Here is a 25259-nt window from a genome sequence, read left to right as displayed (position 1 = left end):
TTATAATCTTTGCGTGGGAAAAGAGTGAAAAACTAGAAGCTACAAAGGAAAATAACACATTTGACTGTACAAAAATTTAAAGTCCTTTTGGCAAAAGACACTAGAATCAAAATTAAAAGACAAACAACAAACTGGGGGAAATATCTGCAATGTATACACAAGACAAAGAGTTAACATCTTTACCACATAAAAACTCTTACAAATCAAAACAGAAAAAATGTTACCCAGTTTGGGATTGACATTTACACAACGTTATATTTTAAATGGATAACCAACAAGGACCTACTGCATAGCACAAGGAACTCTGCTCAATATTATGTAACAACCTAAATGGGAAAAGAATTTGAAAAAGAATAGATATATGTATAACTGAATCACTTTGCTGTATACCTGAAACTATCACAACATTGTTCACCAACTATACTCCAATATAAAATTAAAAGTTTAAAAAAATAATTTAAAAAAACAGAAAAGATGAATATTACAGTAGAAAAAATATATGAACAGACAATTGACCATTAAGTATATGAAATGATGCTCAACCCTATTAATAATCAAAGAGATACAAACTGAAACAATAAAATACTCTGTTTGCCCTAGTATGGGTATAGTCTGAGATAGATGAAAAAGAATGATAAAGCTCAGTGCTGACCACAGCATAGGGAAAAAGTGAACCTTATGTACTGCTAGTGAGAGCATAAATGGTGCTGTCTTTCTAAAGGGTAGTGTGTATCAAAATATAAATTTTATCTGTTCCGCCTCTAAGGATACATCTTCAGTCAATCATTGTTCAGGTGCACTAAGATGTACCTCCAGGGATGTTTGTGGGAGTATTGTTCACAATATCTGAAAACCGGAGCAACGTGAACATCAGTCAGTGAGGCACTGGTGAAGTAACCCATGCTATAACTAACTACACAATGGAATTTCACACAGCTTATAACATGAAAAATGCCATCAACACAGGAGTGCATAAAGAAGACTACAGTCTGTGTAGTATCACCCCATGTATGTTTTTCTTAATGCATAAAAGAATCTAGAAGACTACATACTAAATTTTTAAATGGCTGACTCTGAAGTCATGTCTTGGAAAAGGGCAAGAGGCAGCATGACTGAAGGCCCTGGGATCATTTGCACACAGGTGCCTTCCTAGAAGACTGAAATTTGGAAAGCGAAATGGACTGATGAAGACTGCAGGTAAAATCAGCTTCTTCTCTGGCCCCAGATGGCTGCTGCTCCAAGTACTGGGCCATTAGGGTAGAGGGAGATGTCTTCCACTGACAGCAGCCCTACAAATAAGGAACCATGAGCTCAATAAGGATGGGTGGCTGAATCAGGTAGCTGAGATGCATTTTCATTTAACACCACCCAGCCAGTTATTCCTGGGTATACTGCCCTCAAGAGAAGGGAGACGAAAGCGCCTGTTGTAACACTGTGGGATGGGGATGGGGGCTGGGGGTGCTACAAAGTTCTGAGGAACTCTGTAAACAGCCCAAGGCTGACTTCGTGAGTTGGCTCTGACCTAAGCAGAGGGGACGGTAAGGACGACTACTCACTATATCAGGGAGGGAGGGAAATGACATCAAGAAAAGGGCAATGGCTTGCCTTCTGGGAACTGCTGGAGCACATTGAGGCACAGTCCCTTCAGAGGCATACTCTGCAAGCTGTCGATGGGAAGAGAGAGAGACAAGCAATTTGTCAAGCAGGAAACACCACGGTATAGTGGAGGCAACCTAGTGCCACCCTTAGCAGGTGCAGTGAATGTCCCTATCTGTAAGCCTAGCTGCAACATTCTGGAATCTGGTGCTCAGCCATGTGCATGGAACAGAGTGGGAGGTCCCCACAGTCTGTGAGTGACCGTGCTCATCCAGTGTCAAGGCAGAGGTGAACGTTTCCAAGACTACACAAAGCCCACCCAATGGCAGTTAGAGAACAAGAGTCACTGAGGAAGAGAATATAGTAGATCAGGGTTCTCTGGTTAAAGCAAAAAACTTCCCCTCTCATTCCTGTCTCTTCCATAGCCATGGGATCCCCAGGAGCGAGTGACTAATTTAGAAGCTCAGACCCTGGAGGTGTATGGAGCATAGTTTTTTAGTGGTTGGTGCCCTTGCTCCCTTCACCCCCACCACCCCCCAAATAGAGACAAAATCCACCTACAGCTAAATATGGACTCAGAGAGACAGTACTTTAGAAACAAAATCTCTGATGAAATACAGCTCTTGTCAAAGAAACCAGAGATGTCTTGCTTTGAATGTAGGCGGGGGAGAAGCTCCATCCTCCATCTTGATGCACACTCTGCCATTCAAACTCAGGCCAGAAAAGATGAAGTTAGACAAAAACAAAGAGACCCTTACTAGGAGTTAAGAGAAAAAAAAATATTTCTACTTTCTTTGTAATGTTTTACTCTTGAATACTTTTAATATCAAAACAGATTTTCTAGAAACTAGAAATTATGGGACCAAAGACATTTATAACTTAACCACACTAATGAATTTAAAATTTTTGAGATTTATACTCATAGAGATCAGTGAAACAGAAGTGAGAGCTCAGAAACTTCAGATATACCCATATATGGTGAATTAATTTTCAACAAAAATAGAAAGGCTATTCAACAAATGGTCCTTGAATGACTGGATATCCATTTGTGAAAGAAAGGAAGAGAGAAAGGAAGGAGGGAGGGAGGGGGACAGAAGAAAGAGAGGAAGGAAGGAGGGATGGAAGGAAGGAAGGAAATAACTAGATCCACACTTCCTCACAGTCTCACAAAAGTTGACACAAAATGTATCACAGACCTTAAAGTAAAATCTAAACCTTTAAAAGGGCAGAGTTGATTTTTTGTTAGTGGAAATATTTTAATTGTAGTGGTGATTACATGACTGTATGCATTTGTCAAAACTCACAGAATTGAACACTAAAAAGTGTGAATTTTAATGTACGTAAATTATACCTTAATTTAAATTTTTTTTAAATTATGAGTGTTAAGAAAGGATCACTTTACATAAAACCTATCAACTCTGCCACTAACCATCAAAAGTGACCGGCAAAACCCTAAACTTTCTGGGCTCAACTCTTTAGTAAGTATATTGAAGTCAATGTAAGTGGTTCCTGAAACACATAAATATGTTTATAAATATATCTGGGGTTGACTAGAGGAGAAAAGAACATGAATTGTACAGAATTTAGAGACTATGAATTATATAAAATTCAGAAACATCATTACTTCAAAATATTTCCCAGCCCTTGAAAACAACATTTAAAAGATTTGGTTTATTTTTTAACATTTGGGAACATGTTTGTTTCTTCAAAATAAAACAGTAAGATGTAAAACAACCAACCAAGGTCTTTCTTTCTTTTGTCACTAACAAAGCTTTTAGTCAAAAGCAATACAAAGTAGCTATATTGACCATAAGCTTTGTATTTTCAGCAAGGTTGCTACACACAGCAGTTTCCCAGCAATGGAGATAAATTTTAAGACATCTGAGCCTGTCTCTTCCCTGCACATAACCTCCTGCAAAAGGAGAAATTCACTTCACAGGAGCTTGGGCACAACGCATATCCTCTGTCCTCTGCCTCACAGGCATATTGTAAGCAATGTCACCACAGCCCAGCACTACACACATATGCAAGCTTGCCCACTGGGGTCTCATTTAGATGCATGGCTCCAGGCTGGGCTGGTACTCATAACAATCTCCTGCTGCACAGAAGCTCCATGCCTAACGCTTAGCTCCAAAGCTGGAATGGGATTTAGGACACTGAACATCAGTTTCCTCTAGGCCATCCCATTAAAAGTGTATAAATGGATTTAAACTCTACTTAGAAAAATTTGGAAGAGAAGTGGACTTTTCCACTTTGGGAGGTTGAAAGGGCACAGTGTCAGAGAATCAAAGAATCTCTACGTTGGAAGTTATATAGTGCCCCCTCTCATCCAAGATAGTTACTCTTTATTGTAAGTACCCGAAGAGTTGTCACTTAGCTTCTGCTTTTACATACTTACCTAGGGGAATAGGAAAAACTTAGTGGCATTCCCAAATCAATTCACAATTAGGAAAGGATTTTCAAATACATAAACTACCACCTATATGCCCAACATTGTTGAATAATTTTCCCAGAAGCTTCTTATGTTGAATTAAGATCAGCCTACATATACAAAATTTCCACCGATAGATCTTTCAAAAAAATTTTAACTGAAGTATAGTTGATTTACAATGTTGTGTTAACCAACAGATCTTTTGATGCTACTGATAACAAATCGAATCTCCCTTTTATAACTCTAAGTATTTTGAGACAGCTTTAATTTTGCATTAAAAAATGTTTAATGTAAGCTGGCAATTCCCAGAACAGCAAAAAAAATAAAGTTCTTAAACAAATACATAAAATTCTACTGTCTAATAAACTGCTTATTTAGTGGCTACTAAGTGCTTATTAGCATATTTCACTTCCAAAAGTAAAGAGCTTAGAAGTCATCATTCTCTTCTTTACAGCGAGCAAAAACCTGAACAAACTGAAATATCAGTGGCTTTTCTTGGACCCGTTAGAGAACTGAGGATGCAAGGCTATCTGCCACCTTGAAATCTGGCAAGATGGGAGAACTCTCAGACTCACAGCTGAGATGTGCTTAACTGGAGCAGAAGTGCTAGAGCCATAAACTGGTAGGGGCACATAAATGGTAAATGTGATGAATCGCTGGAGGCTGAGGGTAAACTAACACAAGAGTGAGAATCTCTTGGGGGGTTCAGCCTTAGGGGGGTCCACACTTCTGTGGGTTTTACCTCCAAGAACCCCACCAGGTTCTTGTGATAAAAAGCCAAGAAAGATCCCCTCAGGGCTGTGGCAGGGGGAGGGGAAAAGTAATCACTGTGAAATATACCCAGAGCATTGCCCTGCAAATGCCCATTCTTCAAGGGCAAGGACTTTGCTGAAGATGTATCTGATCTGGGGGAAGGGCATTTCTCTAACCCCAGCCCTCTCTAGTTTTTCTGCCTCACTGAAGGCTGGGGAGAGCTAAAATACACTTGTGAAAGTCACATCCAGGGACACAGGCCCACTAAAAGACTGAGATTTAATCATAAGATTATAGAACACTTCCCCTCCCCTATGTTTTACCCCTATATCATTAGTATTACAGTATAGTAACAGTGGGATTGCAGCTGAAAGAGCTTTGAGATACAGACTGTATTTAAGGAAGTCCTTAGTGCAGCCCTAAAACAACAAGAGAGACAAAAGCAAGGACTTCACTAGAAAAATGTGAAGGCCTCTGGCACCTACAACTACAGAAAACATTAAACACAGCACAACTCCTAAGCAGATTAATATTAAAATGGAAATCCAAAAAAAAGCTGGGGTAGCAATACTTGTATCAGAAAAAATAGACTTTAAGACAAAGACCATTCAAGAGACAAAGACATTACCTAATGATCAAGGGATCAATCTAAGAAGAAGATATAACAATTGTCAATATATATGCACCCAACATAGGAGCACCTAAATACATAAAGCAAATACTAACAGACATAAAGGAAGAAACTGACAGTAACACAATATTAGTACAGGGCTTTAACATCCCACTTACATCAATGGACAGATCAACCAAACAGAAAATCAATAAGGAAACACTGGCCTTAAATGACACATTAGACCACATGGACTTAATAGATATATACAGAAAATTCCATCCAAAAGCAGCAGAATACGAATTCTTTTCAAGTGCACATGGAACATTCTCTAGGATAGATCACATGCTAAACCATGAAACAAGCCTTGGTAAATTTAAGAAAACTGAAATCATATGAAGAATATTTTCTGAACCACAACACTATGAGACCAGAAATCAAATACAAGAAAAAAAATGTAAAAAACACAAACACGTGGAGGCTAAACAATAGGCTATTAAACAACCAATGGATCACCAAAAAAAATCAAAGATGAAATTTAAAAAAATACCTGAGACAAATGAAAATGAAAACACAATGATCCAAAATCTATGGTACAGAGAACTTCCCTGGTGGTCCAGCAGTTAAAAATCCACCTTCCAATGCAGGGGACACAGGTTCGATCCCAGGTTGGGGAACTGAAATCCCATATGCCATGGGGCAACTAAGTCCACATGACACAACTACTGAGCCCATGTGCCACAACTAGAGAGCTCACATGCCACAACTACAGAGCCCATACGCTCTGGAGCCCAGGTGCCACAACTACAGAGCCCATGTGCTCTGGAGCCACAAGCCACAACTAGAAAGCCCACACACCACAACTAGAGAGAAACCTGCATGCCACAGCGAAGATCCTGTGCATCGCAATGAAGCCCCCACATGCCACAACTAAGACCCAACGTAGCCAAATAAATAAAAAAGAAATAAGAATTTTTTTAAATTATAAATATTGGGCTTCCCTGGTGGCGCAGTGGTTGAGAGTCTGCCTGCCGATGCAGGGGACACAGGTTTGTGCCCCGGTCTGGGAAGATCCCATGTGCCGCGGAGCGGCTGGGTCCGTGAGCCATGGCCGCTGAGCCTGCGCGTTCGGAGCCTGTGCTCCGCAATGGGAGAGGCCACAACAGTGAGAGGGCCGCGTACCGCAAAAAAAAATAAATAAATAAATATTTATTTATTTATTTATTTATTCTTGGCTGCACTGGGTCTTAGTTGCAGCACATGGGATCTTTCATTGCAGCATGTGGGCTCTTCATTGCAGCACACGGGCTTCTCTCTAATTGTGGCGCCTGGGTTCCAGAGCATGTGGGCTCAGTAGTTGCGGAGCGCAGGCTCTCTAGTTGTGGTGCACGGGCTCCAGAGCGTGCAGGCTCAGTAGTTGCAGAGCGTGGGCTCTCTAGTTGTGGTGTGTGGGCACTAGAGCACATGGGCTCAGTAGTTGCAGCATGTGGGCTTAGTTGCCCCATGTCATGTGGGATCTTAGTTCCTCGACCAGGGATCGAACCCACGTCCCCTGCATTGGAGGTCGGATTCTTAACCGCTGGACCACCAGGGAAGTCCCAATAAATATTGAAAAAAAAAAAAAAATCTATGGTACAACCAAAAGAGGTTCTAAGAAATAAGTTTATAGTGACATAAGCCTCCCTCAGGAAATAAGAAAAATCTCAAATAAACAACCAAACTTTTCACCTAAAGGAACTAGAAAAAGAAGAACAAACAAAATCCAAAGTTAGTAGAAGGAAAGAACTCATAAAGATCAAAGCAGGAATAAATGAAATAGAGACCAAAAAAAAATAGAAAAGATCAGTAAAACAAAGCTGGGTCTTTGAAAAGATAAACAAAATTGATAAATCTTTAGCCAGATGCATCAAGAGAAAAGACAGAGGGCTCAGATCAATAAAAAAAGAAATGAAAAAGAAGTTACAACCGACACCACAGAAATACAAAGGATCATCAGAGATTACTAAAAACAACATATGCCAATCAAATGGACAACCTAGAAGAAGTAGACAAATTCCTAGAAATGTACAATCTCCCAAGACTGAACCAGGGAGAAACAGAAAATAAGAACAGACTAATTACCAGTAATGAAATTGAATCAGTAATAAAAAAAAAAAGCAAAACAAAACAAAAACCTCCCAACAAACAAAAGTCCAGGATATGATGGCTTCACAGTTGAATTCTACCAAACATTTAGAGAAGAGTTAGCACCTATCCTTCTCAAACTATTCCCAAAAATTGCAGAGGAAAGAATGCTTCTGAACTAATCCTGTGAGACCAGCATGACCCTGACACCAAAACCAGACAAAGATATAACAAAAACAGAAATTTACAGGCCAATACCACTGATGAACACAGCTGCAGAAATCTTCAACAAAATTTAACAAACTGAATCCAACAATATATTAAAAAGATAATAAACTATGATTAAGTGGAATTTGTCCCAGGGATGCCAGGATGGTTCAATATATGCAATTCAATCAATGTGATACATCACCTTAACAATTTGAAGACTAAAAACCATATAATCCCCTCAATAGATGCTGAAAAAGCTTTTGACAAAATTCAACATTGGTTTCTGATTAAAAGTTCTCCAGAAACTGGGTACAGAGGGAACATACCTAAACATAATAAAGGTGATATATAACAAGCCCACATCTAACATCATACTCAACAGTGAAAAGCTGAAAGCATTTCCTCTATGATCAGGAATGAGAAAGGATGCACACTCTCATCTTTATTCAACATAGTATTGGAAGTCCCAGCCACAGCAATCAGACAAGAAAAAGAAGAGGAATCCATATTGGAAAGAAAGAAGTAAAACTGTCACTGTTTGTAGACAACATAATACTATACATAGAAAATCCTACCAAAAAAAAAACAACTACTAGAGCTCATCAATGAATTCAGTAAAGTTGCAGGATACAAAATTAATATACAGAAATCTGTTTCATTTCTATACACTAAAAATGAACTATCAGAAAAAGAAATTAAGGAAACAATCCCATTTACAATCACATAAAAATAATATACCTAGGAATAAACTTACCTAAGGAGGTAAAAAAAAAAAACCCTGTACTTGGAAAACTATAAGACACTGATGAAAGAAACTGAAGACAACACAAACAGATAGAAAGATATATACCATGTCCATAGACTGGAAGAATTAATATTGTTAAAATGTCCTTACTACCTGAAGCAATCTACAGATTCAATGCAATCCCTATCAAAATACCAATGGTATTTTTCACAGAACTAGAACAAATAATTTAAGAATTTGTATGGAAACACAAAAGACACCAAGTAGGCAAAACCACCTTGAGAAAGAATAACAGAGCTGAGGTATCACGCTCCCTGACTTCAGACTATGCTACAAAGCTACAGTAATCAAAACAGGATGGTACTGGCACAAAAATAGACACATAGGTCAATGGAACAGAATAGAGAGCCCATAAGTAAACCCACACACTTATGGTCAATTCATCTATGACAGAGGAAGCAAGAAAATACAATGGAGAAAAGAAAGTCTCTTCAATAAGTGGTGCTGGGAAAATTGGACAGCTACATGTAAAAGAATGAAATTAGAACATTTTCTCACACCACACACAAAAATAAACTCAAAATGGATTAAAGACCTAAACATAAGACCAGATACTATACAACTTCTAGAGGAAAACATAGGCAGAACACTCTTTGACATAAATTGCAGCAATATCTTTATGGATCCATCTGCTAGAATAACGGAAATAAAACAAAAATAAACAAATGGGACTAATTATACTTAAAAGCTTTTGCACAGCAAAGGAAACCATAAACAAAACGAAAAGACAACATAGAGAACGGGAGAAAGTATTTGCAAATGCTGCAACTGACAAAGGGTTAATCTCCAAAATATACAAACAGCTCATACAGCTCAATATCAATAAAACAAACCACCGAATCAAAAATGGGCAGAAGACCTTAACAGACATTTCTCCAAAGAAGACATACAGATGGCCAGTAGGCACATGAAAAGATGCTCAACATTGCTAATTATTAGAGAAATGCAAATCAAAACTACAATAAGGTATCACCTCACACTGGTCAGAATGGCCATCACCAAAAATTCTACAAATAATAAATGCTGGAGAGGGTGTGGAGCAAAAGGAACCCTCCTACACTGCTGATGGGAATGTAAATTGGTACAGCCACTATGGGTATGGGAAACAGTATGGAGGTTCCTTAGAAAACAGTATGGAGCTCTTAGAAAACAGAGCTGCCATATGATCCTGCAATCCCACTCCTGGGCATGTATCTGGAATAAACATAATTCAAATAGATATGTGCACCCCAATGTTCATTGCAGCAGTACTGACAAGAGCCAAGACATGGAAGCAACCTAAATTTCCATTGACAGATGAATGGATAAAGAGGATGTGGTATATTTATACAATTGAATATTACTCAGCCATAAAAATGAATGAAATAATGCCATTAGCAGCAACATGGATAGACCTAGAGATTACCATGCTAAGTGAAGTAAGCCAGACAGAGAAAGACAAACATCATATGATATCACTTATATGCAGAATCTTAAAAAAAAATGATACAAATGAATTTATATACAAAACAGAAATAGACCCACCAGCATAGAAAACAAATTTATGGTTACCAAAGGGGAAAGGTGGGGGAGTTTGGGATTAACATACACACTACTATATTTAACACAGATAACCAACAATGACCTACTGTATAGCACAGGGAACTGTACTCAATATTCTGTAATAACCTATAAGGGAAAAGAATCTGAAAAAAAAGATATTTATGTATGTATAACTGAATCACTTTGCTGTACTCCTGAAACTAACACGACATTATAAATCAAGTATACTTCAATAAAAAAAAATGTTAAGGTACTTCCTTTATGCCTGAAGAGTCATGCTTTCCCCAAAGGGAGGATAATGTTATTCAACATTTTGGCTGTAGAGGGGCCTACCTGGTGGCGCAGTGGTTAAGAATCCGCCTGCCAATGCAGGAGACAGGTTTGAGCCTAGTCCAGGAAGATCCCACGTGCTGCGGAGCAACTAAGCCCGCGCACCAAAACTACTGAGCCTGCCTGCCGCAACTACTGAAGTCCGTGCGCTTACAGCCCATGCTCCACAAGAGAAGCCACCTCAATGAGAAGCCCATGCACCACAACAAAGAGTAGCCACCCCTCGCAGCAACTAGAGAAAGCCCACGTGCAGTCATGAAGACCCAACGCAGCCAAAAATAAATAAATTTAAAAAAATTTTTTTTAAAGTGGAAGGAATCACTACTCAATATTGAGGTTTAAAAACAAACAAACAAACAAAAATTTTGGCTGTAGAATGTCATGGGACAAGAGGGGATGACCTGAAGGGGCGATGTCAGGAGATGGTGAGAAGACTCAGTCCTCAAAGGAATAAATCTTTCTCTCCACAAGTCCATATCCATTACTATACTAACGTTACTTCTCAGCTATCTCCTTTGACGTATCATGGGTTGCCAACCTCTGCAATAAAACATGGTATTTTAGGAAACGTGTATTTTTGTTGTTCTCAGAAAGAAAGCAGTGAGAGAAAAAGAAAGGAAGCAATAAATAAAGCAAACACTATGCAACAGCTATGATCGGTGACTTCATCTATTATTTAAACCTATTTAATCTAACCTTCACATTTTTACAGATGGGAAAACTGAGTTCAGAAAGATAAAGTAAAATTTGCCATCAAATTTTACAGTTTGATAGAGTAGGAGTCAACTGAAGTCTAATTCTAAAGCATGATTGCTTTTTACTATGCCATATTCCTCTCAAAGAAAACTAATCAGGATGAAAATACAAATATATCAGAGTCCTAAGCTAAATCTTCTAGCTTGAATTCTTATTTAAGAGTGGTTATTTCTGAATGTTATTTCAGAGGACTTGCCCCTCGCACTTTATATAATTCTTGGTTAATTTTCTTTTCTTTTTTGATTTTTTTAAATGAGCAACAGTACTTTAGCAAATAGAAGACTATTAAGGAAATACTAAGTTATGTATGTAAAGCTGAACTAGACTGGTAAAAACAATTTTTTTTTAATGATTATCCAGTGTTGGTGAGAGATGTAGGGAGAAAAGGTTACATCACACACCACTGACACATAAACTGATGCTGGTTTTTTTGGAGGCTAATTTGGCAACTCCTACCAAAGTGTATAATAAACTTACCCTTTGATCCAATTTTACTTCTAGAAATCTATCCTGCAGAAATATTTGTACCAGTACACACAGATCTGCATGAATGTTCACTGCAGTACTGTTTGTAATAGAAAGAGAGAGGGAAAGGGAGAGAGAGAGAGAAAGACAGGAGGGGAAGAAAGGAGAGGAAAGAGCCTAAACTCATTAACATGGGACTGAAAAAATAACATATAGTAAACCTGAATCATGGGATATAAATAAGTAGATTCTAGAATGAGAACATCTACGTGCACTGCCATGAAAGCACATATTTGTACTAACAAGGAACATATGTATAAGTACTAATTTGGAGGGACTTCCCCGGCGGTCCAGTGGTTAAGATTCCATGCTCCCAATGCAGGGGGCACAGGTTCGATCCCTGGTGGATGAACTCAGATCCCATATGCCACACAACGCGACCAAAAAAAAAAAGTACTCATTTTGAAACTGATATAAAATATCATTAAGTGAAGAAATCAGAATATATATGAAATGATGCCATTATATTTTTTAAGTGTGAATATAAGTTCTAGATACATAAAGAAACAGAACTACAGAATATGTGTAGTCATACAGATCTAGAAAAACTCACACAGAAAACCCTTCATACCTTCATAGTGATTACTTCCGGAGATTGGCGTGGGATTGGGTATTTGTAAAGGTGACTTTCACTTTCACTTTTACCTTGGCTGAGTTTGACCAACATTTTCTGTAAAAGCACCAGCAAGCAAATATTTTAGGCTTGTGGGCCATATATGGTCTCTGTTACAACTACTCAACTTTGCCACTGATAAAGGTGTGTGGGTATATTCAATAAAATGTTATTTATGAGCACTGAACTTTAAATTGCATATAACTTTTACATGTCACAAAATATTATTATTCATTTTTCAACCATTTCAATGTAGAAACCACTCTTAGCTCCTGGGCTGTAGAAGAACAGGTGCCTGGTTGAATTTGGCCTGGGGGCTATAGTTTTGGAGCTACAGATAAAATTTTAATATATTGGGTTAAATAAAATACATTTTTATTTAATCTCACCTGTTTCTTTTTACTTTGTTTAATGTAGCTACCAGAAATTTTTAAATTACGTATGTGATTCACATTGTATTTGTACTGGACACAACTGTTCTACAATAATATACTTCAACAGTATTTTGAATTGTTTTTCAACAAGATTCTATTACTTCAGTAACTGTAATAATATTGAGCAGATATCAATAATGCCTATAATCTACAAATCAAATATTTACATAATTTTGAGAAATTATGTTGTAAATATTTTTAAGGAGATTGTTTTATTACTGCAGTAACTACAGAAAAAACTCTTTTTATCACTGCTCTATTAACTCTGCTTTTAGTCACTAGAAACTTCCAAACTTTCTGCTGTCCTTATAAAGAAAATGTACAGAAAACAAATATCCAGTTGAATAGTAAGTTTTTAAATTTTATCTAGATAGCCATCAGAATAGTCTGACAATGTAAGAATAGTTTCATTAACAATAGCTACTCAAATATCACATAAATCCTAATCTATCACCCTTGTAGAGATGCAGGAAAGAAGTATCTTTGAGATCTCTTTCCCACTCCTTTCCAGAATATTTTTCATTAGAAAAGATATATACATCCTATGTTCACTGCAGCATTACTTACAATAGCCAAGATACGAAAGCAACCTAGATGTTCATCAATAGATGAATGGATAAAGAAGATGTGATGTATTTATACAGTGGAATATTACTCAGCCATAAAAAAGAATGAAATCTCGGCATTTGTGATAACATGGATGGACCTATTATGCTAAGTGAAACAAGTCATACAAAGAAAGACAAATGCTGTATGAGTTCATTTACATGTGGAATCTACAAAAAATGAACCAAGATAACAAAACATAAACAGAATTATAGATACAAAGAACAAACAGGTGTTTGCCAGGGTGAAGGGGAGTAATGGGACAAAAATAAATAGGTGAGGAAGATTAAGAGGTACAAACTTCCAGCTGCAAAATAAATGAGTCATGGGTATGAAATGTACAGTGTAGAGAATATAGTCAATAACTATGTAATGTCTTTGTATGGTAACATATCAAAACTAGACTTATCGCGGTGATCAGTTTGAAATGCACAGAAATATCAAATCACTATTTTGTGTAACAGGAACTAACATAGTGTTGTAGGTCAATTATACTTCAAAACCAACCAACCAACCAACCAAAGTCCTAGAAAAAGAGATCAGATTTTTGGTTACCAGAGGTGGGGGGTGAGGGGAGGGAGAATTGGATGAAGGTGGTCAAAAGGTACAAACTTCCAGTTATAAGATAAATTAACACTAGGGATGTAATGTACAACATGATAAATACAATTAACACTGATATATGTTATATATGAAAGTTGTTAAGATAGTAAATCCTAAGAGTTCCCATCACAAGAAAAACAGTTATTTCTATTTCTTTATTTCTCATATTTTGTACCTATATGAGATAATGGAAATTCACTAAACTTAGAATCACTTCATGATGTATGTAAATAAAATTATTATGCTGTATACCTCAAACTTATACAGTGCTGTATGCCAACTATATCTCAATACACCTGGAAGAAAAAAAAGAATATTTTTTCACTTGAATCACTGTCAATGTCAGTCACACTTTAAGTTCTCTTCTATTGTAACTATCAAATGAGATAAACACCTAAAGTTCACGAACGTACCTAGCACATTAGTAAAGATTACTGTTAGTGGGTTTCAGGATTTTAGCCTTATCTCCACCTTATAAATGGGATATGTTCTAAAAAGTTCATTAGTAAGTCAATTGCTTAGAACCTGGCATGTATATATATATATATACACACACATATATATGTACACACAAGCATACATTCATATGTACATATAATTTAAAATAATAAAGTAATACACACATACGTACATACAATTTAAAAGTACCATTTCAAGATCAGAATATGGATGCCAAGAATAAGTTTCCTCTTTCTCGTACCAGAAGGGCTCCCCTCCCAATTTTCTAAAGCACTCAGGACACTCCTGATAATCACCTGATAAATAGTAATCACTTGATAAATTCTTGGTTAATAATTGTGTATGTTCACTACAGACTTTTTTTTGTTTTGGGGCACTTTTTATATGAAAAGGAGAAAACATAATATGATTAATATAGTATCTTCTTATATTTAGAGGGCTTTATGGGAGACCAGACTTATAATTTGGCATCAAAAGGTTGAATTGGGACTGATATCTGCAAATGAGAGGGACATAGTTAGCCTCAGTATAAGAACTTTCTAATAACCAAAGCGTAACAATGTTGTGGTTTTTATGACATCTTCTTTGAAAAGTGTGGAGTTCAGTCCTGGAACATCAGAAGGCTACCCATCTGGACCATATCGCTTACTTTGCTCCCACCCCTCAGTTACCTTAATTGAGCTGATTTGGTGTTGAGGTCTCAAATTTTTGAGGAATGGCCGCTAAAACAAGCTAACTTTATGAAATAACTCTGCTAGAAAACTATTAAGAATGTTACAGTATTCAGTGTTTCCTATATGAAGCCCCCTGTGAGGAATTTCTTTTAGAGTGCTTCTTTTCCTGAAGAATCGAGGCAGGGGTGGGGGTGGTGTTTGTTTTTGGTTTTGTTTTGTTTTTTCCCCTAAAAATAAGGGGAGTGTAACTGGCTTTTCCAGATGACCACTAGGACGCTTACAGCCAAGGTTGGGGTTCAACTACAGGAACTTGGTAGGCTTTATGGCCCATAGATTTGATGTTTTTTTCAGACATATGTTAACTTCTTACTATTACAAGATCCTTATCTACGAGGTCATGATTCTTTTTTTTTTTTTTTTTGCAGTACACGGGCCTCTCTCTATTGGGGCCTCTCCCGTCGCGGACCACAGGCTCCGGATGCGCAGGCTCAGCGGCCATGGCTCATGGGCCCAGCCGCTCCGCGGCATGTGGGACCTTCCCGGACCAGGGCACAAACCTGTGTCCCCTGCATCGGCAGGCGGACTCTCAACCACTGCGCCACCAGGGAAGCCCAGAGGTCATGATTCTTACTAAATGTTTGAAGTACACAAACCTACTTATTTAAAAGCTGCCTCATATCCTTTATGAATCAAGGTAGAAGAAGTATATAATTAAGCTTTTCTTTTTTGCATCATATAACTAATTCTCCGAGTCTATGTCAAAACATTTACATGAGAGATACAACTTTCTGCTTGAATATATGGAAATGTGGCAATCTATGTATATAGATAGCTAAGGACAATTGTGGTTAGCCTTTCTGGGGTATGAAAAGTGTTTGATTTTCATGAGTATTTACCTATATTCATTTATTGCCTACGTAGTTAAATGCAGGCACATATGGAATACTGAATAGACAGAACATTCTGCATTTCTCCTTTTGAAACGGGTATAGAATAGACACTCTGATTTGATCATTTAAGATCCATGACCAAATCATCTCTTTACGCCACATAATTTTTTTTTTCAAGAGCAGAGCACTTAAACAACACTTGTACCTACTAAACCTGGGTTTTATGTGAAAATGATTTCAGAGGGCACTGGAAACCCCAGGTTTCTTTTCGATCCTCTCGTGTCTTTAGAAAGCAATTCCTAAATCACCATTTCCATCACCCTTTTAATCTCTGCAAATTGTTCATAAGAGCTGCAGCAAGGCAGTCTGTCATTGATTATGTTCATAATGACGGTTCAATCATATATGCACTACCACTGATTATTCTAAAGAAACATTGCATTTAAAAGAATTAACTCTAGAAGAAATCATCACACATACCAGACTATTTATAGAAAACTAAAACTTCGCACGTGAAATAGTTTTCTTTCAGATCTTTCAGAGTATTTTATATGTTTATAACAGTAAGCATACAAAACACAAATCAAAACAATGACTTTGTATTCCATCATCTAACTCCTAGAACAACTTATGCACAACATCCAACCGTAATACACCCTTCACAGTTCAAGATTTATTTATCCTATTAAAAAGTGAACTTTAAACAATTATAAACTATATTTTAAATTTCTTTTATACTGTGTAATTTTTTAAAAATCTCTCACCCACTGAAGTTTGCCATTTATTCTTACAGTTAAGTTAGTTTTGTTAGCTTTTTAAACTATTTTGCATATACATATATGCTTTTTATTTTAGAATAGATGACCTATTCCAAATTTACCTATTTCTTCTGTGAGATAATATTTATTTCTAAAGACATGCTGTATACCAATGATAAACTGCTTTCATTCAAGCTGGTACTGATTTTCTCAAGTAATTCTTACTTGGCATTTTTGGCCAAATTCCAATAGCTAGTAGCTTGTGACACTTGTGAAATTTCCACTAATTCTAAAAGCAAAAAACCGTTTGAGGGCTTCCTTGGTGGCACAGTGGTTGAGAGTCCGCCCGCCGATGCAGGGGACACAGGTTCGTGCCCCGGCCCGGGAAGATCCCACATGCCACGTATCAGCTGGGCCCGTGAGCTATGGCCACTGAGCCTGCGTGTCCGGAGCCTGTGCTCCGCAACAGGAGAGGCCACGACAGTGAGAGGCCCGCATACCGCAAAAAAAAAAAAAAAAAAAAGTTTGAATCATCTTTTCAGTATTACCTCATGTAATTCCCTACAGAGTTACAAGATCAAATTTAGTACCTAATTTTCAAATACTTAATAAACACTAGGTTTACTGAAGAGTCATCTCATTGTTAGTTCACTTAACTGGGTATTTTGAGGCAATATTCAGTAAACTTCAAGTCCATCTGACAGATATGTTGTGATTTAAGATTCATTTTACTAGGTTTTTATTTTTTGTTTTTTTAAAGGAAACCTTATGAGGAAACTTTCATCAATCAGTTCTCCTCACTGTACTCAGTGTCTGTATAAAGTAGATTAATAAAATTATTTCATATCAAGCTTTGTAAAGCGAATTATTGAACCAAAAATTAAATTGTTTAAAATCTACCAAAACTGACATTGATTTATGAGGTGAACACTAGCCTACTGCATCAAGCACAATTCTCAACGAAGAATGCAGATAGAGACATAACAAATAGCTCCACAACATTCATAGTACACAGAACAAAAAGGGAAACATTGAGCAACATTCTCTAATTATGTTAATTTCATAGTTCTTTCTTCTAAAATGTGTATAGTAAAACTTTATTAATAAATGCAACAAATAATTTATCAAAAATGCTCCAAACTGAAGTTTCTCCTTCAAGTAAATGATAGCAGGTGTAAAGACTGATACGTTCCTTGATAATCACAAATTAATTTGTAAACGTAAGGTGATACATCTTTAATGTGACGTGTAGGAGAGAAAGAGACTTTAAATTCAATGAAACTTAGATTTGGAAAAATTGAGTGCACTTGAGAAAAAAAGTTATAAAAGTATATATTTTAAAAAGCTATATGTATTCACGCAGGTATGTGTAGAGATATGGTACAACCTTTAGAATGACAAGCTCCTCACACAAAATAATAAATAGAAATACCATTTTGCTTAAAATTCAAAGCATTCTTTTTTTCCTATAAAAGAACCATTTAATTACATTCCAAGACATGTAAAAAATGTCAGATATTGTTCAATGGAAATGCTATTATATTCTAAAAAGTTTAAACTTTCTGTGTAAGCAAGATATACAAGTAAACTTGTTATCACAATAAAGAATATATTTCAATATTGCCCTTGTTTCCCATATCATGTATTTATTTTAATATTTACTCTAAAAATAATTTTTATGGACTTCCCTGGTGGCACAGTGGTTAAGAATCTGCCTGCCAATGCAGGGGACACGGGTTCGAGCCCTGGTCTGGGAAGATCCCACATGCCACGGAGCAACTAAGCCCACGTGCCACAACTACTGCGCCTGCACTCTAGAGCCTGCGAGCCACAACTACTGAGCCCGTGAACCACAACTACTGAAGCCCGCGCACCTAGAGCTCGGGCTCCGCAACAAGAGAAGCCACCGCAATGAGAAACCGGCACACCGCAACAAAGAGTAGCCCCTGCTTGCCGCAACCAGAGAAAGCCTGCCAGCAGCAATGAAGACCCAACACAACCAAAAAATAAATAATTAATTAATTTAAAAAATAAATAAAAATAAAAATAATTTTTAAAACATAGAAAAATTTAAATTTCTAGCTTAAGTTCATAATCCTAGGGTGAGAGAGTTGTGCCATACTGGTCAATTTTCATATTTTTACCCCTTTGGTGTAGCCTAACGTTATTATCCCCTAGAAGGGGAGGTTTCTAGTTTTTCTTTTTGTTTTTTAAGAACCATTTAATTGGCCCTTATTATTATGATGATTCCAACAACAATCATGTCTTAACACCCTCTACTCATTCTCACATTGTACTAAAAATCATTTAAATTTAAAATGTATTCATTGGTCAGAAAACTATTTTCAATCTAAAAATCTGAGTATCAGGAAAGAGTGACTCAAGATTTTTTTAATAGGAGTTAAACTGCAAGGAATTTGCATTTGTGAAGAAATTATGAAAGGATGAGGTGGGGGGTTGTCCAGTTCTCTAGTCTCTTCCTCCTGTCCTCCCAAGGAGAGAGAGTCCCACTCCCCTCGGCCCTAGCTGCATTTCAGCACACCAGGGAAAGAGCTGAGGGTTAAGAGACGGAGGCTTGGCGGGGAGGCATGTGGGTATTGTGGAAACCCTCCTCTCTGCCATCCCCCGTTGCAGGAGGAGGAGGGAGAAATAAAAAGTCATATAAATACAAGTGTAAAATTATCATAAGACACTCATAATAATTGAAATGAACATTCAAAAACACAGAGTCTTTTAGAAGGACTAAAAAGAAACCAAATTTCAGAAATTGGCAAACATTTTAAAAATAATTTTTTTAAAACTTTGTGTTTCATCTTTGTAACAGTTTTGCTTCCTCTTTATAATCATAAATTTTGCTACAAAATACTAGTATCCTGACCTGCTTCATTTTATTCCTTCCCAACTGCAAAGACAATATTTTAAAGCTACTTCCCAAAAGTGAGAATTTTACTAATCAAATTATTTCACAACTATTTTAAACTAATCACAAATGTAGCAAGTGTCTCATTTCTAAAAGGCACTTATCTTCTTGAGTGTCAAGCAGAAAGTTATATTTTCAAACACAGTTTTTCTTTATAAGGAAATTCAGGATACATTAGAAATCTACTTGCCACCTTAGAAAAACAACATTTCCCTTTAAGTAACTGACTGGTTTCTCAAAGTCTCTCAGGCCCCTTTCTCTGAGCTCCTGTCTGACAACAGCAAATCCTCTATCTGGGGAAGGCTCCTACTTCAGAGTTGTTTTTGCCAAATAATTTTGGCCCTAAGGTTAACAAACACATGAGAAATTTTCATTAACTACCACATTTTTGTCAGAAAGCTGAGATTCTACTGAATCTTTTTATCTAGGAAATGTTTCTATATGTCTGCCACAGCCCATTTATTAAGTTTTCAGTGGTGTGATATATAAAATTACAAAAACCTAAACTGTGAAAAGAGCAAGGTATCAAACTATATGCTACCCCCTGTGTGTAAAATGGTAGTATGCTTCAAGATGTACAGACTATGCCAGAAGAAACAGGTAATAGTGCCTCTGAGGAGGGAAAATGGGAGGCTTGAGGGAAAGTGGGAGGATGGGAAGGGGAGGAACATCTCTTTTCACTTTGTTCTCTTTGGTAGTATTTGGTTTTGGGGTTTTTTTCCTGAGTGCCGGCATTGTTTTTAAGGAAAGAAAAAAACCAACAAGAAAACATTTCTCAGAAACGTATTTCCTATGAAATCCAATTTCACAAGTCAATAGTATTCAAGAATCTACTGAGTATAAATTTCCATACATAATTTAGGCAGACAACAATATGATGAAATGAATTTGATAAAGAGCTTTAATGGAGCATCAATTGGATTATTCTAATTTGTATCTGTATATAAATGTAGATACACATCCTCCAGACTACACCTATTTCCAGAATCATCTGCACACATCCAAACAGTGTTACCAGCATGAAGTTATGTAATTTCTGGAATGAAACACAAACAAATGATAGGGAAAAATGTTGAAGATCGTGGATTTTTTTTCCAGAACTGTTCACCTCCAGTAAAGGAGAACTAATTAGGGTATCAAGTTCCCAAGCAGCCACAAAGTGACTATCTGCAGAGAGCCCTGAGATATGATAAAGTGCTTTTTTATTTAAAGGTGAGAACTTTCCAGATGTAAATGAACTTGTAGCAGGACCCACTACAGATGAAAAACAAAATAAGCAACAAATTGTAGTTTAACCACTCAATGTGAACTGCTACCCTAAAGTTCTATAAAAATATTACACAAGATGAAATGTATAGCCTGAAAACAGAATAAATAATAATTGTCTAAAAAAACTATAATTGTAAACACTTTTGCACTTTGGGTAACTCAACAACACGAATGAAGACTGTGATAATAGGTTTCACTTCTAAAACATGTTTCGACTTGAAAACTAAAATATAACGGTTCACAAATGACTTTTATATCCATAGACGTTATAAAAACTACTTTTACTTACTCTCTTGTCTCTGAGGAAAGTTTGAAAGGAAAGACTTCTTATTATTTTTAAGAGAATCAAGTAAACAATACAATTTGAATGAAACCAGAACTTAAAAACCAAACTGCAGTTTTTAAGATTCTAGCAACTACTTAAATACATACGATACATGAATACTTCATTGTATTAAATCACTAATTTAAAAAAATTAAGTAGGCAATTCCAGTGCAGGTGAGGATGAAGACCTAGCCCAAGTGTTTCAAGCTGAGGAAAGACCTGTAGAAGTAGTGTGGTGCAAAAACTGTAGCAATACTAATCTTACTAAGTCAGCAACTGACATCTGGAAACAATCATGATACCTTGTCTTTTGGATCTTTCAGTATTTTAAAATACTAATACTCTACACACTTGCCTGGTTGACACTTTCTTCCCATAGGTGAATACTGGTCCCTCCCCCCCAACACCCACCCCCAGATTCTTTGCAAAACTCACTAAAATAAACAAAACAATGATTAAAATAATAAGAGCAAAACCATGGAAGACATTTCAACCAAAGCACTGAAACCAAACAAGGAAATGGTAACTGTTCTTCCCTTCAAGACTGTGTACTATTAGGTTTTATGTTCTATCAGGTTAAACTGGAATTGTTTTCATACATCCTGTTCTTCTTTTTCTAAACAATAAAATCTTGCTTAAGAAAGCACTCTCCTTGTTTTTCTTTCTCCTGCCCCAGTCTCCAGGAAAACTTAAAAACTGCATCTTCATTTCCCTGGTTGTTTCATTTTTTTAACTGCAGGGCTGTTTTAAAAATTTAGTCAGTATGCTTCTCACACTTCGTCTTATTCTTTGTGGTGTTCAGCATTCAGAGGAAAGTTCACAATGTCTAAGTTCTTTGCTATGCAGGTAAATATGCAAATCAAAGGATGACAAAGTTTTTTTTAGAATCAGTTTATCTACAGTATTTTTCCAGAGAAACTACCATTTTCACCTGATCTGTGCATCCATTTCATAATCCTTGAGCAGGTTATATTTTTCATAAAACAATAAAAAGACCCATTTCGAATAGCTAGAAATATTTGGATTTTCGCGGTGTTTTCTTTCTCTTCTTTTTGATCATTGTAGTGATAGGTCAGTAATCCCTAAGTTGGATATTTGTACTCGGGCGGATGCGGGGAAAAAAAAGGGGGGGGGAAGAAACCTGTAAAGAACTTTGCAGGTGCAAGCTGAACAGGAAACATTCGAAAGATAAAAATGTACCCTCTTTCCCTTACCCGACCTCCATCCCCACAGAGAAGAAACAGAATACTTACAAGTTAGCATCTGTGTATTTGTATCTCTATGTGTTTTCTCTCTTCTTTGGATTTGGATACTTTGAGCTAATTTGGAAGTGCCCGTTTGGTTGTCCACAAAATGATGCTTGAGAATCTAAGGATGCATAAATTAGAAGCCCTACAAAGGCACAGAACGGTCACTGTACCTCACTCTTTATGCGCTCTTATGGTGGGACCCAAGAGCCTTTCCTTTTCTCTTTCTTTCTCTCTTTTTTTTTTTTTTTTTAACACTTTAGATGATGGAGCGAGTGAGAGGCTGGTAGCTAGAGACGAATAGGCGAGCCCTGCACCATCCCCCCCTCAACTTAACACCACATACCCCCTCCCCAATTACACTGGACTTTGCTACGAAGTCAGTAGTTTTAGGAAAACTGGGGTCTGGATCGGCAGAGGCGCGGAATCCTTCACTTCAAGCCTGGACGCCGGCCTCGGAGTTTCTATTTCTGGTGCTCCAGGGTTGGGATAACGGCCGGGATGGAGGCGGGAAGCATGGAGAAAGCAAAGGGGAGTGATCTTTTCAAGAAACACCCAACTGCCCCCTTTACCTTTTTTGTCTCCACTATGGGGAGGTGGGGGGCCGAGAGAAAAAGATGTCAATGACCATTGTTTGCTCGTGTGCGATGTTGCTCCGCCCCCCGAGTCTGTCGTAAACCTGGCGCGGGACTAAAATAAACCCCAGATCCCGCAGCTCCGGGGGCTCGCCGCGCCGCCGACTCCTGGTCACAGGCGCTGCCGCCCCGGCCCAGGTGGCGGCGACCCACGGCCGCCGCGTCCCGCCCGCCCCGGCCCCCCCCTACCTGGCCGTCCGCCGAGCCATGTCGTTGAGCCCCAAGCACACGACGCCCTTCTCCGTGTCCGACATCCTGAGCCCCATCGAGGAGACCTACAAGAAGTTCGGCGGCGCCATGGACGGTGCGCCGCCCGGCCTGGGGGCGCCTCTGGGGGCCGCGGCCGCCGCCTACCGCGCGCCGCCGACCGGGCCCTCCTCGCAAGCGGCGGCCGTGGCGGGCATGCAGCCCCCGCACGCCATGGCGGGCCACAACGCGGCGGCGGCGGCAGCGGCGGCGGCGGCGGCGGCGGCGGCCGCCACCTACCACATGCCGCCCGGCGTCCCGCAGTTCCCGCACGGCGCCATGGGTGGCTACTGCAACGGCGGCCTGGGCAACATGGGCGAGCTGCCCGCCTACACGGACGGCATGCGGAGCGGCGCGGCCGCCGCGGCCACCGGCTGGTACGGCGCCAACCCGGACCCGCGCTTCTCGTCAAGTGAGCGGGGCCGGGAACGCGGGACGGAGGGCAGCGGACCGCGCGGGCTTTTCCCGCCACAGTCCGAGGCGCGGGGGGCGCTGGGACCGGGCTCGGAGCGCGCGGGGTGTCCTGGGACCCTGAGCGCGCGGGGGGCGCTGGGACCCGGCCGGGGTCGCGCGGGGCGTCCTGGGCCGCTGCGCGCGCGGGGGGTGCTGGGCCCCTGGGCGCGCGGGGCGTCCTGGGACCCGCCGGGGCCACGCCGGCGTCGCGGCTGCAGCGGTGTGAAGCGAGCTGGGTGGCAGCTGACTGGCATTCCCTTTGGGCCCCTCCCCAGTCTCCAGGTTCATGGGGCCGTCAGCGGGAGTGAACGTGGCCGGCATGGGGTCGCTACCGGGCATCGCGGACGCCGCCAAGTCGCTGGCGCCCCTGCATACGGCGGCGGCGCCGCCGCCGCGGAGGAAGCGCCGCGTGCTGTTCTCGCAGGCGCAGGTCTACGAGCTGGAGCGGCGCTTCAAGCAGCAGAAGTACTTATCGGCGCCCGAGCGCGAGCACCTGGCCAGCATGATCCACTTGACGCCTACGCAGGTCAAGATCTGGTTCCAGAACCACCGGTACAAGATGAAGCGGCAGGCCAAGGACAAGGCGGCGCAGCAGCTGCAGCAGGAGGTCGGCCTGGGCCCCCCGCCGCCGCCGTCCCCGCGCCGCGTGGCCGTGCCCGTGCTGGTCAAGGACGGCAAGCCCTGCCAGAACGGCGCGGCCACGCCGACGCCCGGCCAGGCCGGCCCGCAACCGCCCGCGCCGACGCCCGCGCCCGAGCTGGAGGAGCTGTCGCCCAGCCCGCCCGCGCTGCACGGCCCGGGGGGAGGCCTGGCGGCCCTGGACGCGGCGGCTGGGGACTACGGCGGCGGCGCGCTGGGCGCCAACCTGCTCTATGGCAGGACGTGGTGACGGCGCGGGCCGGGCGGGGTCCCTCGTGACGCCTGAGGGTCGGCTTGGACCGACGGCGGACGCGGAGCTCGCAAACGGACGGACGGGTCGTGGAGGCGGGCGGGCGCGGAACCTTACTACTGGGTGTGGGGACGCGACAGCCCTAGGATCGAATCACGAGCATCGCGCCAGGGGGCTTTGAGGTGGTTGAGGTGGTTATTTCCTCCTTCCAGAGGTTCCTAAATTATGTGAAAAGCCGGCCGAATCCAGATCCACCACGTTCCTAACCAAAGCTCTCAGAGTTTTAAACGTTGGAGACTTCGTTGGTGTTTGTTGCTCTAAAAACCAACCCAGCTTTAGCAATGAATTCTTCTTGGAGTGGAACTTACCTTGGGAGATTAATTTTCGAATCCCCCTCCCCTTAAGTGCAATTTCATTAATGTTTGATGGAAAGTAAATTTAATTGTAGCTCAAGGTGGATCATGCACATAGCAACATTATTGCAGAGGAGTTATTGCCATTTACAGAAATGGAATAAACTTAATCAAAATATCGCTTATTATAGCTTTTTAAATTT

The 25259-nt window shown here is 39.8% G+C and overlaps 1 protein-coding gene across 1 annotated transcript; it reads left to right on the top strand.

The window, feature by feature from the left end:
• The first annotated feature begins 23322 nt into the window (after positions 1-23322).
• On the top strand, positions 23323-24703 carry NKX2-4 (NK2 homeobox 4). Its single transcript, XM_067705146.1, has 2 exons — positions 23323-23773; positions 24090-24703. The coding sequence occupies exons 1-2, from the start codon at positions 23323-23325 to the stop codon at positions 24701-24703; spliced, it is 1065 nt and encodes a 354-aa protein (XP_067561247.1).
• Positions 24704-25259: the final 556 nt, after the last annotated feature.

The sequence above is a fragment of the Pseudorca crassidens genome, chromosome 15 (assembly GCF_039906515.1).
Source record: "Pseudorca crassidens isolate mPseCra1 chromosome 15, mPseCra1.hap1, whole genome shotgun sequence".
In the NCBI taxonomy this organism is placed as follows: domain Eukaryota; kingdom Metazoa; phylum Chordata; class Mammalia; order Artiodactyla; family Delphinidae; genus Pseudorca; species Pseudorca crassidens.
Note: the sequence above shows the minus strand (reverse complement) of the source record. Positions and strands in the feature narration are given on the sequence as shown.